The sequence below is a fragment of the Salmo salar genome, chromosome ssa20 (genome assembly GCF_905237065.1).
Source record: "Salmo salar chromosome ssa20, Ssal_v3.1, whole genome shotgun sequence".
Lineage (NCBI taxonomy): Eukaryota > Metazoa > Chordata > Actinopteri > Salmoniformes > Salmonidae > Salmo > Salmo salar.
The window spans coordinates 8,882,392-8,898,986 of record NC_059461.1 but is presented as its reverse complement, the minus strand read 5'-3'; the positions used below and the strand labels follow the sequence as shown (position 1 = coordinate 8,898,986).

The 16,595-nt window shown below is 41.7% G+C and overlaps 1 protein-coding gene across 1 annotated transcript; it reads right to left on the bottom strand.

The window, feature by feature from the left end:
- Window positions 1-6,339: 6,339 nt before the first annotated feature.
- On the bottom strand, window positions 6,340-16,317 carry LOC106580153 (aquaporin-3). The gene is made up of 6 exons (XM_014160893.2): window positions 16,129-16,317; window positions 8,627-8,753; window positions 8,303-8,440; window positions 8,013-8,128; window positions 7,689-7,906; window positions 6,340-7,405 (listed from the first exon to the last, which is right to left on the bottom strand). Exons 1-6 carry the CDS (start codon window positions 16,234-16,236, stop codon window positions 7,216-7,218), a joined length of 897 nt encoding a protein of 298 aa, XP_014016368.1. The 5' UTR covers window positions 16,237-16,317; the 3' UTR covers window positions 6,340-7,215.
- Between the last annotated feature and the right edge of the window lie 278 nt (window positions 16,318-16,595).

Genomic DNA, 16,595 nt, shown 5'->3' with positions numbered 1-16,595 from the left:
TGGTCCCTAAAATGAGGTTCTAATCTCGTTCCTGGTACGGTATAGAACAGAACCATTAGCTCATGTTATCTGGAATGCTCTTTAGGCTTTATTACCCAAAGACATCGTAAATCTCCTCTGTCAGTGCTATCTCATAGAGGCCCTCCTCAGTAAAACACACACACAATAGTTAACAGAATACTCTATTCTGTCGAATAAAACAACCATTAGAATGCAATACAAGATTATAATATAATCTTGCAATTTTCCACGACAATGTACATACGGTCACTGTGGGGACGACGTCATCGATGCACTTATTAATAAAGCCGGTGACTGGTGTGGTAAACTCCTCAATGCCATCGGCTGAGTCCCGGAACATATTCCAGTCTGTGCTATCAAAACAGTCCTGTAGCTTAGCATCCACTTCATCGGACCACTTCTGTATTGAGCGCGTCACTGCTACATCCTGTTTGAGTTTTTGCTTGCAAGTAGGAATCAAGAGGATAGAGTTATGGTCAGATTTGCCAAATGGAGGGGGAGGGAGAGCTTTGTAGGAGTCTCTGCGTGTGGAGTAAAGGTGATCTGGAGTTTTTTAGCCTCTAGTTGCACAGGTGACATGCTGGTAGAAATGAGGTAAGATGGATTTCAGTTCTCCTGCATTAAAATCATCGGCCACAAGGAGCTCCACCTCTGGATAAGCATTTTCCACCTCTGGATGAGCATGTAACTTGCAGTCACACACAATTTGTTATGACTCCTATCGGATGTCTAGTCGGAGGTATGCATAACACTGTTATGAGTCCTATCTAGTCGGAGATGTGCATCCGAGGGAATGCTGCTTATGATGGAGAACACATCCCCACAACAGGCAGTCAGTTGCTGTAGCAGTCGGTTAGTGGATGAATCCAGGTTTGCTGGGCTTAGCTCACATCTCAGAGAGAGCGAGAGAATGAGGGAGAGAGACAGAGAGAGAGAGAGAGAGAGAACTGGTGGATACACTGTATTGAAAGGTGGCAGGCTACATTTACCAAAAGGAGAAGAGATCATAAATATAATATGGGGCACAGGAGGCTGCTGAGGGGAGGACGGCTCATAATAATGACTGGAATGGAGTGAATGGAATGGTATCAAGCATATGGAAACAATGTGTTTGATGCCATTACATTTATTCCATTACTTTGAGCCCGTCCTCCCCAATTAAGGTGCCACCAGTCACCTGTGATATGAGGTTAGTAAGAGAAGCTCAGCTGATATGCCTGTTTGAGACTTCCTGAAGGCATGCATGGCATGCAACACAATGAACTACTGTATCATACCCACAGTTTACTACACATTACCATCAAGTCATATGTTAGTGAACTTGTTAGTGAACAGCTAATTTGATACATGGCTCAGTCTAAATGCAGGCCACAAAGATAACAGACTTATAGACCCAAATACCCAAATATGTGTGTCTGTCATGTAAGAGAGATAGAGAATGAGAGAGATCGTGTGTGTGTGTGTGTGTGTGTGTTTGCTGCTCTACTCAAACAGCATTAACAGAGGAAGAAATACATCAGGCTTATTGTCCTTATTCCACACCTGTGCATCACACAGCAGGACCCAACAAACACAATAAAACAGATACGTGTAAGATGGAAATGTAAAACTGAATTTGATCATCTTTGTATTCGTTGTCTCATTAACCACTTACTTCCCCTTTCCTCTTATTCTATGTCATTTATTTACAGGTTGCTGTTTGTTTTATTTACCGGATTTACCGACACTAAAATGTAACAGCACAGATCCCATTCTGCAATAACATACTTTGTCTTTGTAGGTCAGCAATAAGCAGGGGAGAAATCCAAAGATTGAGCAAGACTTTAAAGTGAATTTGATCTTTTGAGAGCAACACTTGTGGTATTGTAATGGTTAGGGTTCTCCAGAGGGTGCTGCGGTCATCCCAACGCGTCACCAGGGGCACACGGCCTGCTCTACAGGACATCTACAGCACCCTGTGTCACAGCAAGGAGAAGATCATCAAGGACCTCAGCCACCGAGCCACGGCCTGTTCACCCTGCTACCATCTAGAAGATCATCAAGGACCTCAGCCACCGAGCCACGGCCTGTTCACCCTGCTACCATCTAGAAGGCGGAGACAGTACAGATGCATCAAAGCTGGGAAAGAGAGACTGAAAAACAGCTTCTATCTCCAGGCCATCAGACTGTTAAATAGTCACCACTAGTCGGCCTCCGCCCAGTAGCCTGCCCTGAACTTAGTCACTGTTACTAGCCGGCTACCGCTTCTGCTCAGACTCTACCCTGCACCTTAGAGACTTGCTGCCCCATGTATTAAAGACTGGTCACTTTAATAATGTTTACAGAGTGTTTTACCCATTTCATATGTATATACTGTATTCTAGTCAAGGCTCATCCTATAGTATATCTACTGCTGTACACACCTTTTCTATTCATATAATGTACATTCTCACCATCATAAACATTCCGGACTCTAACATTGCTCATTCTGATATTTCGTAATTTCTTTACTTACATTTTTGGGATTTATGTGTATTGTTTGGTATTACTGCCCAGTTGGAGCTAGAAACATAAGCATTTCGCTGCATCTGCAATAACATCACCAGATGACCTGTGCGTATCTGCTTCTGCTCAGACCTGTCGCATTTTATGAGTTATACCATGATTCTGACCTGTTGCCAAGCCAAAACCTCAACCATGCAAATTCAGGGGGATTATATTCTTCTCCCCAGTACTTTACGTTATCCACCAAATAACCTCATCGAGGTATGCACAACATGGTGCATACTACGGTTTACTGCCACTTCTATGGAAAAATTGAGCTCAGTTGGAATGTAGTAAGGAGTTATTAGCAGGATAACAGGATTCTGTTGCCCTTTGGGAAAGGATATGTCTGTAATATCTGTATTCAGATCAGTTTAGGACAGATGATGGAAGTGCCTGTATGAATGAAGTGCAGGGTATAACCAGTCCCTTTACTGTTACGGATATTTGGGATAAAAAGTTGTGTTGCAGTAAGAAGGAACTGGTAGTTGACTTACTTGGTTTGACACAGCAAGCTACAGTTTTCACTCAATTGAAATTAAGATGAAATGAATGGATGTTCATAGAATAGTGTTATAATTTTAGACAATGAAGAAACACGGGATGTCGGGTGAGTTTAGACAAAAAGCAACAATCTTAATCTGCCAAGCAGCAGAGTGAGCAGACAGTCATGTGTGAGTACCCGGCGTCAGAAAGGAGAAGAAGAAGAGAACAGGACAAGACATGAAACCTCATCCCATTACCTACATTTACACATCATAAAAATCACTTCATTATAATGACAGTAAAAAAAATATCCCTGGCCCAACTAACAAAATACAAATGGCCTCACAGCACAGGCATTTAGCACCAAGGTACAGATTCTCCATTTGAAAACCAAGAGCCAGATGAAGAGTTACAGGTCATGTGTTTTCTGCTTTCAGAGGACAGAAATCAGCAGTTGACTGTAAAACCAGTACACGTAAAGTTGACACATGGCAATGGTTTTATTGACATATCTTAATACTGCAAATATTCACGAGCAAGAAATGCTGGCAATCGAACCCAATGAACTCAATTGTATTCATATGTTGGGAAAGCCATCAGGTTTGGCTGATGAAGGAACGGAACAGAGTGGTAATCATCTCTCTGACCCATGAGATGTCAAAGGGCTGTGTCGCCATGAAACAATCAAAGGATGCTGCTTGAACGCTATATATATACACACACACACACACACACACACACACACACACACACACACACGGTTGGGTAGGTTACTTTCTAAATGTAATCCGTTCCAGTTACTAGTTACCTGTCCAAAATTCTAATCAGTAACGTAACTTTTGGGTTACCCAAACTCAGTAACTTAATCTGATTACATTCTGTTACTTTTAGATTACTTTCCCCTTAAGAGGCATTAGAAGAAGACAAAAATGTATGTTACCAATTGAACAACATCGATTGCAGGATAAATCAGTGTTAAAGTTTACATAGCTGGCCATATATGGATGTTAAATGTTACTTTATGGGTTGGTTACGTGGGCTTCTTCTAACCCATCACTTTCTACTACATATAATAATACGATTAAATGATGACCAATAAATGTTATACCACTTGGAAATATGGAAGTATAGATTAGCCAAATTGTTTTACCTGAGCATGACCCCAAAACGAAGGATTTATTAGCCAACCCTACTCTATTGTCATGGAGGACTGATTGGGCTCATTGATTCAAGTTGAAAAATAAATGCTGCACTCATGGAATGACATGCTTTGAGCGCTACTGAAAAGTGCTATTTACATGTGAAAAATGAATGCCATATGCTGCATTTGCTATAGGTCTTTTGTTGACCTTTTGTTGGTGACACTTTGATATCTTGATAATATGCAGCTGTTTAAAGGGCAAATCCACAGATGAAACAATAACAAAATGGTCGCCCAGCCTCTCTTTTGGTAAAAAGATGAGGGATGGGCCTGGAGAAATATAACCACTCTCAGATGAATAGACAGAGCTATGGATGCAAGGACTGGCCATCGATTATATAAAAAGTATAGTTTTAACCATGTTATGAGGCTATACAGTGTTTGTTTACATTTACAATGTTTACAAATATTGGAGAAAAAAAACAGTTTATGTTTCGGGTTCTCATGGAGTATGACAGTTGAACTAAGCTTATGAGGCATTTACAAGTTATATTCTTCAAGAATCTATGGATATATATACAGTACCAGTCAAAAGTTTGGACACACCTACTCATTCCAGGATTCTTCTTTATTTCTACTATTTCTACATTGTAGAATAATAATAAGACATCAAAACTATGAGAAAACACATACGTAGGATCAGGAAGATACAGACAGCTCAGAAAAATAATTTGTTTAAATGTAATCTGGCACCTTATGATAATATTATGATATGTGTATTAATTATGATGCCATGATATATACCACATGTATTGATGATGTGTGTTGTGATTCCATGTACTGTGTTGCAATTTGGATGTAATATCCTAGCCATGTTAGTGCAGTACATTGAGATGTGTGATTTACAACAGTCAGAATGACACCCTCATTAAAAGGATAATTGGACAGGTAAAGAGGTATGCAGAAGAAAAACACATGTACACACACATATATATATATATATATATATATATATATATACGTACACACATATATATATATACATATATACGTACACACATATACATACATATATACATATATATATATACATATATATATATATATACACATATATATATACACATATATATATACATACACACCTACTCATTCCAGGGTTTTTCTTTATTTTTACTATTTTCTACACTGTAGAATAATAGTGAAGACATCCAAACTATGAAATAACACATAGGGAATCATGTAGTAGCCAAAAAAGTGTTAAACAAAGAAATAGATATTTTATTTGTGAGATTATTCAAAGTAGCCACCCTTTGCCTTGATGACAGCTTTGCACACGCTTGGCATTCTCTCAACCAGCTTCACCTGGAATGCTTTTCCAACAGTCTTGAAGGAGTTCCCACATATGCTGAGCACTTGTTAGCTGCTTTTCCTTCACTCTGTGGTCCAACTCATCCCAAACCATCTCAATTGGGTTGAGGTCGAGTGATTGTTGAGACCCGGTCATTTGATGCAGCACTCCATCACTCTCCTTCTTGGATTAAATGTAATCCGTTACACCCCAACCCTGTATATATGCACATATACCTATTCCAGACTCCAACATTGCTCATCCTAAAAATATATATATATATATATATATATATATTTCTTACTTCCGTTATTTTACTTTTAGAGTTGTGTGTATTATTAGATATTACTGCACTGTTAGAACTAGGAACACAAGCATTTCGCTACACCCACAATAACATCTGCTAAACAACATTTTCCAAACACCTCAAACAGCTTTTTCATGCAATCTAGAGCCATAATCATTATGCCTAATTCTATGTAAAAATATAATACAAAAAATATGTATATTGTTCTGCATAGGTTATCTAAGCATGCCTCTTTACCTGTTCAATTGCCATTTTAATGAATGATGCTCATTGAGTCCTTAAAAACTGTTATGCCTTAGGAGTTTAGTACAACTGCCACACTGGTATATAGTATTATAACCCTAAAGACTAGCAACCTTGTCGGCAGGCATGGCAGCTAATATAGACAAGCTACTCCAACATGATTGATAGTCTGAAATGGCTTGGTAGCTAGTTTATGGGGTTGGGAGATTGGGAACCTTTCCAGCTGGCTAGCTAAAGCAAGTTAATAAAATTGCTAGGTGGTTAGTATTATAGAGACACAACAAAACTGTTTTATTTATTCATCAGGAAGGAATCAATAGGCTACATAGCTTGATCAAATTCATTTACAATCATACCTCCTGCAAGTCCTACCCCTCACTGGCAGCTGAAATCAAATCTGTGTGTGTCACTCAGCATTCTCTCTCCTCCTCCACTGACGATACTGTCTGCAGACACTAGAGTATATAACATCCTGCCAAGCATATCTTTGCGCCATGGTGCACCTTGGAAGCAACCGCTTACTAGGGAGGAAACCACTGACAGATTTTTTTATAAATAATTCTGATAAAACGTGGGCTTAAAAATTAAGTTTAGTAATTAATAAAAAATAAAAAGTATAAAAATCTTAGGAAATGAGGCCTCTGGTTGACATTGAAATTCATGGACTCACTAAAACGTACACTTTTCATTTGATCTGGACACATGTACAATCTGTCTACAGCATATAAATACAACGGGATCATTAAAACGCTATGTTAGTATAAAACATAAAATACTGTCCAAACAGAAGAGCTAAAGACACTAGGCTATATACTTCCATTGTTTCCAAACATTTTGAATTAATATAATTCTGTGTTTGAGTCTTTACTTTCTCCCCTCTTACTTAAGGACACTATACAGCTACAATGTAAGACAAAGGACGCCTAGAGACAGATGTACTGTGACAACATTTTAGAGTAAGATTGATGTCCATAATGTGTGTGCGTACTGTAGTTGTCTCCTTACAGACTAACAGACACACAGCCGTCAGAGTTAAGAGTGAAAAGGGACCCACCGGCCCTCAAGGAGACCATACTGTACCCCACTGAGGCTGAGCTTAGGGGTATGGGATGCTGGTAGTGGTAGTGGTGGAGGTTTTGAGGCTCATAACATCTCTTCCTTTAGGGCATCTTTTGGGTTCATGTTGGCCAGTTTGACTCTCTCCTCCTGGCTCTTCCTGTCACGAACCTCTCCCTCCTGATGAAAGCCAACCATCAGCTGATAGACCACCACACCAATGATGGCTCCCAGGAATGGGGCGAAGATGGGCACCAGGAACCAGCACTTATTGGCACTGAGAGAAAGAGAGCGAGAGAGTGAGAGAGAGACGAATCCAAGAAGTTGTGCGAGAGAGATTTTTTTTTTAAATATTTGCCTCCTCTGCTTTTACCTGTTCGATCCATCATCACCATCTCCCATTTTGTTTAATCATTATATCAATAATGTACAAACCTCTAACCAGGAAATGGATACCGAGTGGTAGATGTATAGTGGTAGAATACATGTGAAGTGGGCAGAGAGGTGAAGAGAGAACCAGATGCATGCAGAGAGAGAAAGAGGATTGGGGGAGGACTCACGTGAAGACCTCGGTACCCCAGCCTGCCAGAGAGGTAAAGAGGCGTGGCCCCAGGTCCCTGGCAGGGTTGACAGCGTAGCCAGAGTTGAAGCCCATGGACAGGCCGATGACCAGCACCACGAAGCCCACCGTGAAGGCCTCCAGGCCCTGGGGAATGGGATTGTTATGGGGGTCCACGATGGCCAGGATACACACGATCAATGCTGCAGTGCCAATCGTCTGGGATAGAGATACCTCCATTAACGTGGAGAATTCCGAATATACTAGTAGTTCTAATTCCTGATCCAACCAGTTTGGGGGTTGTATGCGGAAGAAAGGGGCTTACCTGGTCGAAGAAGCCGTTGACCAATGTGAGATGTTTGCCAGGGTAGGTGGCGAAGATGCCAGCGGTGGCGTTGGGCCCGGTAACAATGAGTTCTCCAGCATAGTTCAACAGAGCGTCTGAGAGGAGAATACACACACACACACACACACACACACATTATGATATAACATCAACTGTAACGAGGTGTTACGTTGTACACAGATTCGACCTTATGTCTAAGTTAAGACTTTTCAAAGAGTTGACTCCAACAGATGCTTCCTGTCCATCCCTGGACAGTCCCGAGGACTCACCATAGTACAGACCAAAGATGATCCCGGAGCCCAGGAAAGCTCCCAGTGTCTGGAAGACGAAGTAGACTGGGAACTTTCTCCAGCGATCTCTCCCAAGCAGGCAGAGGGCAAAGGTCACTGCCGGATTGAGATGGCCTCCTAGGAAACACACATGTTGAGAGATTGTTAACATCAAAGCAGGACAGACATTTAGGATCAAGACTTAGAGACATGACTCAGCCTAGGAACAACTCATGGGAACAAATCTGCTCGAGGAGAACCTCTACACCTAAACATGTTGGTGAGGTAATTAATGCGCATATATTGCTAATATGAGGTTTGTACCTGATACCTGGCCACAGACCAGGATCCCTAGGGTGGCAGCGAAGCCGAAAGCAAAGTTGACGGTTAGGAACATGCCATGAGATCCTCCACTAAGCACCAGCTGAGCCACTGCACCACAACCAAACATCTGTCAAGAGAGGGAAGAGACAAAAAAAATAACATGGGTACCAACAAACAATGATCATCAACATTGTCTGTAAAAAAAAGATTGTAATGACTGCATATGAGGAGCACTAGATGTGTTTAAAGCCAGAGCAGAGGCAAACATTTACTCAATGCTATGTTAACACATTGCAATACAGTGCCTTGCAAAAGTATTCATCCCTCTTGGCGTTTTTCCTATTTTGTTTCATTACAACCTGTAATTTAAATGGATTTTATTTGGATTTCATGCAATGGACATTCACAAAACAGTCCCTATTGGTGAAGTAAAATTTTTTTTTTTTTTAAATAAAAAAAATAAAAATAAATGACAAACGGAAAAGTGGTGCGTGCATATGTATTCACCCATTTTGCTATGAATCCCTTAAGTAAAATCTGGTGCAACCAATTACCTTCAGAAGTCACATAATTAGTTAAATAAAGTCCACCTGTGTGCAATCTAAGTGTCACATGATCTGTCACATGATCTCAGTATATTAACACCTGTTCTGAAAGTCCCCAGAGTCTGCAACACCACTAAGCAAGCGGCACCATGAAGACCAAGGAGCTCTCCAAACAGGTCAGGTACAAAAAGTTGTGTAGAAATACAGATCAGGGTTGGGTTATAAAAATATCTGAAACTTTGAACATCCCATGGAGCACCATTAAACCGATTATTAAAAAATGGATAGAACATGGCACCACAACAAACCTGCCAAGATAGGGCAAAACTCAAGGACCAGGCAAGGAGGGCATTAATCAGAGAAGCAACAAAGAGACCAAAGACAACCCTGAAGAAGCTGCAAAGCTCCACAGCGGACATTGGAGTATCTGTCCATAGGACCACTTCAAGCCGTACACTCCACAGAGATGGGCTTTACGGAAGAGTGGCCAGAAAAAAGCCATTGCTTAAAGAAAAAAATAAGCAAACACGTTTGGTGTTCGCCAAAAGGCATGTGGGAGACTCCCCAAACATATGGAAGAAGGTACTCTGGTCAGATGAGACTAATATTGAGCTTTTTGGCCATCAAGGAAAATCCTATGTCTGGTGCAAACCCAACACCTCTCATCAACCCGAGAACACCATCCCCACAGTGAAGCATGGTGGTGGCAGCATCATGCTGTGGGGATGTTTTTCATCGGCAGGGACTGGGAAACTGGTCAGCATTGAAGAAATGATAGATAGCGCTAAATACAGGAAAGTTCTTGAGGGAAACCTGTTTCAGTCTTCCAGAGATTTGAGACTTGGACAGAGGTTCACCTTCCAGCAGGACAATGACCCTAAGCATCCTGCTAAAGCAACACTCGAGTGGTTTAAGGGGAAACATTTAAATGTCTTGGAATGGCCTAGTCAAAGCCCAGACCTCAATCCAATTGAGAATCTGTGGTATGACTAAAAGATTTCTGTACTTCAGCAGAACCCATCCAACTTGAAGGAGCTGCAGCAGTGTTGCCTCGAAGAATGGGCAAAAATCCCAGGGGCTAGTTGTCTCATTTCTTGTTTGTTTCACAATAAAAAAATATTTTGCATCTTCAAAGTGGTCGGCGTGTTGTGTAAATGAAATGATACAAACCCCCCCCAAAAAAAATCTATTTTAATTTCAGGTTGTAAGGCAACAAAATAGGAAAAATGCCAAGGGGGGTGAATACTTTCACAAGCCACTCTATATAAGTCACTCAAGAGGCTTTGTCAGTATACATGATACACAAATGGATATCCTAGATTTACTACTTTTCATCCCTGAAGGTATGTGCAGGTCAGAAAGGGAATACAATCATTATCAGTGAAACTGGTTGCCATGATGATTTAAATGGGCTCTATTGTGTATTAACAGGTATAAGGGGAGGAAATTGTGAAATTGTTGTCCGTGTTGACATTTCATTGTCCCAGTCCAAATTATGGTCATTTTTCAGACACCGATGTATCTGATTAAAAACAAGTGTACTACATATTTACACCCTGATATGTATATGCTGGCAGGAAACACCTTGTTTTATATGCTCTAGAATGGAAACAAGGATTGATGCAGTGAGAGGAAGTCAGTTTCGGGAGCTACTGTCATGGTCGTGAATTAGCTATAGAGTTGCCAAGGTGGTCATACCGCATAGTGTGTTTGCACGCCAACTTGTATATATGTATATATGGTGTGTGTGTGTGTGTGTGTGTGTGTGTGTGTGTGTGTGTGTGTGTGTGTGTGTGTCCATTACTATGGGGATAACAGTAGTGTGTGGCATGTGCTGAAACAGCCAGTCGCAAGGCCCCCTGAAGCAGATGAATTGCTCTCAGACCACAGGGCACATTCGTTGAGACGAGCTGCAAGGAACTGTCTCGACAGAGGGCTTGGCATCTAGTGGATGGTTTAACATCACTGGGGTCAGTGTAAACTCTGGCTCCTGATTAGCCCCGCGGGCCTCATGCTTCCGATTGGCTGGAAAAATACCACATCTTCAGAGGGGCCCATCTTTAGTTAGACATGAAGTTAAATGTCAAAGGGATCTTAATGTCAGAAGCATCTGATAACATGTCAGTATGGAGCCAAATGCCAACTGAATTAGCCTGATCAAATTCCACCAAAAGGTTATTCACTATGATTCATGATGCCGTAAGAAATGACTTAAAAGACAGCACCTAACAAGATAATGTCCTAAATTAAATCACAGCTCTCTAAGTGGCCTGGTGGTGATAGCGACAGCATGTCATGACAGCATTACGCCATGACATTACATGACTACATTGCACACTTACTCCCCCAGACTGTCAGGCAGTTCATGCTGTGTCCTCATTCTGAGTGTCTACCGATACACCTGGTCACTCATGCGTTCCCTTTTAGTGAACAGCAATGGAGGGAGGGAAGAAGTCACAGGGAGAGGACATTTCGGGGTAGCTTTTGTTGCCGTCAGTCTTTTCCAACATCCATATACATTAAAACTGTTATTGGGACAAAAGGAAATGTGAAGAGTGAAGTGTGTGAATAAAATACTGTGTGAAGAAGTCGTCAAACTTTTTTCCAGTGGAGCGTCACTCCTAGTAACATGGCATGGAAGTCATGATTTGGGGTGGTAAGCCATGGTTTCGTGTGGCAGCATGTGGTCTCTCATCCCTTCAATTTAAGCAGAGAATAGCACACAATGACTGTTTCATAGATGGAGCTGTAATATAAAGAGAAAGCTTATCGCTGTTGTTTTCTCCCACCCTAGCTCTTGGGTTTATGTAAGGACTGCATTGTTCTCTGGATGGTGCACATGCACACCATCGCTGGGGCCAGAAGGACATGTGTCCAACCACCTGTCACACAAAGGTGACACAGTTAGTCCACTGGGAACAGTCATCAGTTCAATGTTTAGTTTTGATTTACATTTGGTTAAGTTGTCAATTAAGGTGAATTCAACACTATGTCATTGGATTTAGGTTAAAAGTTGTGTGAAAAAGCAACTCAAAACATTTTTTTTAACATTACTTTTTGTAAATCCAATCAGTTTTCCATGTTCATTAAGCGTCATCACAATTTTCTTTGTTGAAATTACATGTATTCAATGTTGATTCAACCAGTTTTTGCCCAGTGGGAGATCTCAGGAAAGACCTGTCACCCCGCTGACCTTCAGGGACAAATAGTGCCTGTTGTCTCCCCTTCGACCACCTGGACAAGGAAATGTCCACAGAGACACCAGAGCCATTCAGCTGTGTCTAATCAACAACTGTCGTTTAGTTTGACTATTTTCCAAATCCTGCTATTGCTGAAATCTGTTCTCCATATGCATGGGTATAGCTCTGTGCATGACAAATGTAATACGCACACACACATTACCTGTCACATACACACACACGAAACACACATTTTACATTTTAGTCATTTAGCAGACGCTCTTATCCAGAGTGACTTACAGTAGTGAATGCATACATTTCATACATTTTTTTTCCCCCGTACTGGTCCCCCGTGGGAATCGAACTCACAACCCTGGCGTTGCAAACACCATGCTCTACCAACTGAGCCACACGGGACCACACCCTGCCCATCCTTCCTTCCTCCGCCTCCCTTTACCTGAGTATCAGTCAAAAGCGCCTGTCTGTTCACGCAGTCATTACATTAGTCAGTCATTAGTATATCTTGAAGACAGGTGACGTCTATATATGTCCTGGAGGGCGTGAATATATTTGGCATGTTCAGGTTTCACCCATTGCGCTGTTGCTGTCACTCCCAATACTGCAATCCACGTTTGACATAGCACTTATTAAATAGACATGCCACACCTGCTACTAGTGCCTTAGACAGTGACGTAACAGGTTTAATACACAGTGCTTTTCCATCCATGCTCCTGCTGGAGATTTACATAATTTTCTTATTAGCAGTGTAACACCTGTCTACGTCTATTTACTACCTTATAAGAAATAGTACTTTTACGACAACGCTTAACTGGTGCAACAAGTTTCTGGCGCTTGTGTTCCTTTTCTGACGCTGAAAGTTGGTCCTGTTTTAGCGAACCAATGCAAGGCTTTTCTAGATGGACATCGATTGTAGAGATCCTTTCGCGGCATGAGAAAATGTACTGCAATAACGTTAGGCAATGAAGAAACGCTTTGTAAAACAGGTGTGAGAGAGCCTGCGACCGTGAGTAAGACTGAGTCATCTCTCTAACAACTCTTTCTCTCAGAGCAAAGAAGTGAAACTTAACAGCCTAAAAAGCCTGCAGGTTGTAGGCCACACTGGCTGTATTATCTGGTAGGTGCTTAAAGTACTACTACCCATTTTCTTAAGTGGCCATTTACTGCTAGAGCAAGATAAAGAAACAAATTGCAGGGGTTGTTTAGTTTGTCTTGTTTGTTTATTTAACATGGCGGATGGCTAAGGTCTGTCAGTAACCGAGGGAAGATTTAATCTGTCAGTTCCATTAAAGCCAACTTAAAGCTCTACACACACACACACCAATCCAATTCACATTCCCGCTCCAACAGATCCACAGATGACACAATTTCCCACCTGGACAAGAGGAATACCTATGTGAGAATGCTGTTAATGGACTATAGCTCATCATTCAACATAATAGTCCCCTCCAAGCTACAAGTAGGCAACAACACCTCTGGTCACACTGACCCTCAACACGGGGGCCTCACAGGGGTGTGTGCTTAGCACGGTCCTGTACTCCCTTTTCACCCACGACTGCGTGGCCACGCATGACTCCAACACCATCACGATGACACGATGGTAGTAGGCCGACAGCGATGAAACAGCCTACAGGGAGGAGGTCAGAGACAACAATCTCTCCCTCAACGTCAGCAAGACCAATGAGCGGAACGTGGACTACAGGAAACAGTTGGGGGGGGGGCTCTGCCTCTTCCTCTAAGCAGTCAGACATATCTCAGTTCTTTCGGTTATTATCTCTCCCTAACAAACAAGGTTCTAATGTCCAAACAATGGGGCGTAGATAGCTAAAAGCGATGCAAGTAAAGACACTCCCCCTGGGGCAGGAAATAGACATGTATTGATTAACAGGTGTGAACAAAACTGAACAGTAAACATAGAAGGTATCAAACATTCGAAAATGTGACTTATTGCAGAAATAACTACATTCTCGAAGGGAATAAACATGGTCAGGTTCTATGTAAGTATTTGATAAAGTTTTGGCTTGCGGTGCAGCTTTGCTAACATCGATCTGTCTTATTACATTCATGAAATCTGACGATGCTAATATGCTAACTCCAGGTTGTAACCAGAAGTAAATAATGGATTATTGGGGATTCTGTCACCATGGGCCTTAAGACATAACTCAAGGGGAATTATGGGAAATGCTATCCAAATATAGATTTGGGATGAATTATCGCTTTAACATGGACCAAACAGTCTTGAAGAGGGCCCAACAGTGCCTCTTCCTCCTGAAGAGATTTGACATGGGACCTCAGATCCTCAAGAAGTTCTACAGCTGCACCATTGAGAGCATCTTGACTGGCTGCATCACCGCCTGGTATGGCGAACTGCACCACCCTCGACAGCAAGGCTCTACAAAGGGTGGTGCGGATGGCCCAATACATCACTAGGGCCGAGCTCTCTGCCATCCAGGACCTTTATACCAAGTGGTGTCTAAGAAAGGCCCAGAAAATTGCCAAAGACTTAATCATATCACAATCAACTTTTACCAGTTGAATGTAAATTATAGGAGACCGTCTGTGCTACTATACGGTCCTTTATACTAAATATTTTCAGTTCCAGGTGCGTAGGAATCAAAATGAGAATACCGGAAGAGATCGAGACCCGCACGGTGCAGGAATAATTAAAAAACTGAGGCTAAAAATAAATTAAAATAAAGATGTTTATTTGAACATCATGGTGCCAAAATGTTTATTGTGTAAGTCCAACACGCTCTGAGACAGCTTCTATCAATTAATTAGACTGCTGAATAGCTAATCAATGGCTACCTGTACTATCTGTATGGCCTATCTGCACTGACTACCTGTACTGGCCATATCCACAGAAAGGAGGTAAAAAGTTAAAGGAAAAATCCGGCATAATCTTCTGAAAACGTAACTTTTTTATAATTTTCTTTGACTTTGAAAATGTAGGTTGTGTATATCGGTAGATAAAATAAAATCTCATTTTTTCCCTTTTTAAATTTCCTTTTAAGGCAGAAAAATGTGAAAGACTATTTCATTAGCGACTGTAAACATGCACACACCTCAAATACGACAGCAGAAGAGCACGAGGTTGCAAGGTGAGTCCTGGATCATTATGCAGAGTAAAGATCATGTGTCCATGTTCTTGTCAACAAGAGCAATCATATTTTCATAAACACTCAAGGAGTTTAATTTATAGGTGCCTATATGAGGCTCACATTCCCGACCCCAGAGAATTTGAGGTCAAGTGCAAAGGCTAGCAAAAGCTGTAAAGCCATGCTGAACTTATCTAATGGAGTTAAGAACGTGGCGTAAGTTCACTCCACATCTAGCTTGAAATGTTGCCGATGGAGCAATCCAATTGGTACCTTTTGTATAGCTCAAATAGTTGTTACGTTGTCAAGGAAGATGGTCGCGTGTTTATGAGCAGAGGAACACTGGTTTGAGACCGGTATGGGGACATGGACAGTGGAGGAAGATCTATTGTGAGCAGCTCACTGACGTTGGTTTCACTTACCAGTGTCCATCACTCTCACATCTTGGCATAACAACAATAGTCGATACACAGGTTATTGTTAATCCAGTAGTATTTTGTCTCGAGGTTTGAATACGCACAAACTAATATTTCTTGTGGCAATGAATCATCACAGTAAAACATGCAATCTACTCTTCTGAGAAAGGCTTGAGTGAGGATAACTTGAACATCAATATGGTAAATTAGGACGTCAGTGAGGTGAAAAGATCGCAGAGCTCTTACCACCAGGATGAGGGTACCCAGACACTCTGCCATGGCCTGGCGCAGCAGCAAGTTACGGATCTGGAAAGTCTGTGCCAGCTTGTCCATGAATATCTTCTGTTTTCCCATGGTTCAGTGCTGATCAGCTAACTTCCTGTATTATGACTGGGTGACAGCAGGTAGGTAGGTCCTACTGTGTGTGTGTGTGATGGCTAATGCAGTGGCCTCCTCTTATAGGACCTGGACCTCCTGTGGTTCCTGCCAAAGCCAGCCCCCTTGAACCCTCCCTACTCTCTCGCTCTTACTCACTCTCGCTCTTCCTTCTCTCACTCCCTCCGTCTCACTCTTTCCCTCATAACTCTCACATCCTCTGATCTTTCTCACTGATTCAAACTCAAACACACCCTCTCCCTGTCTGTCTCTTCTGTTTCTCACTCTCTTCTCCTTTTCGTCCATCCTGTTTTATTCCTCTCTGCCTGAAACTTTAT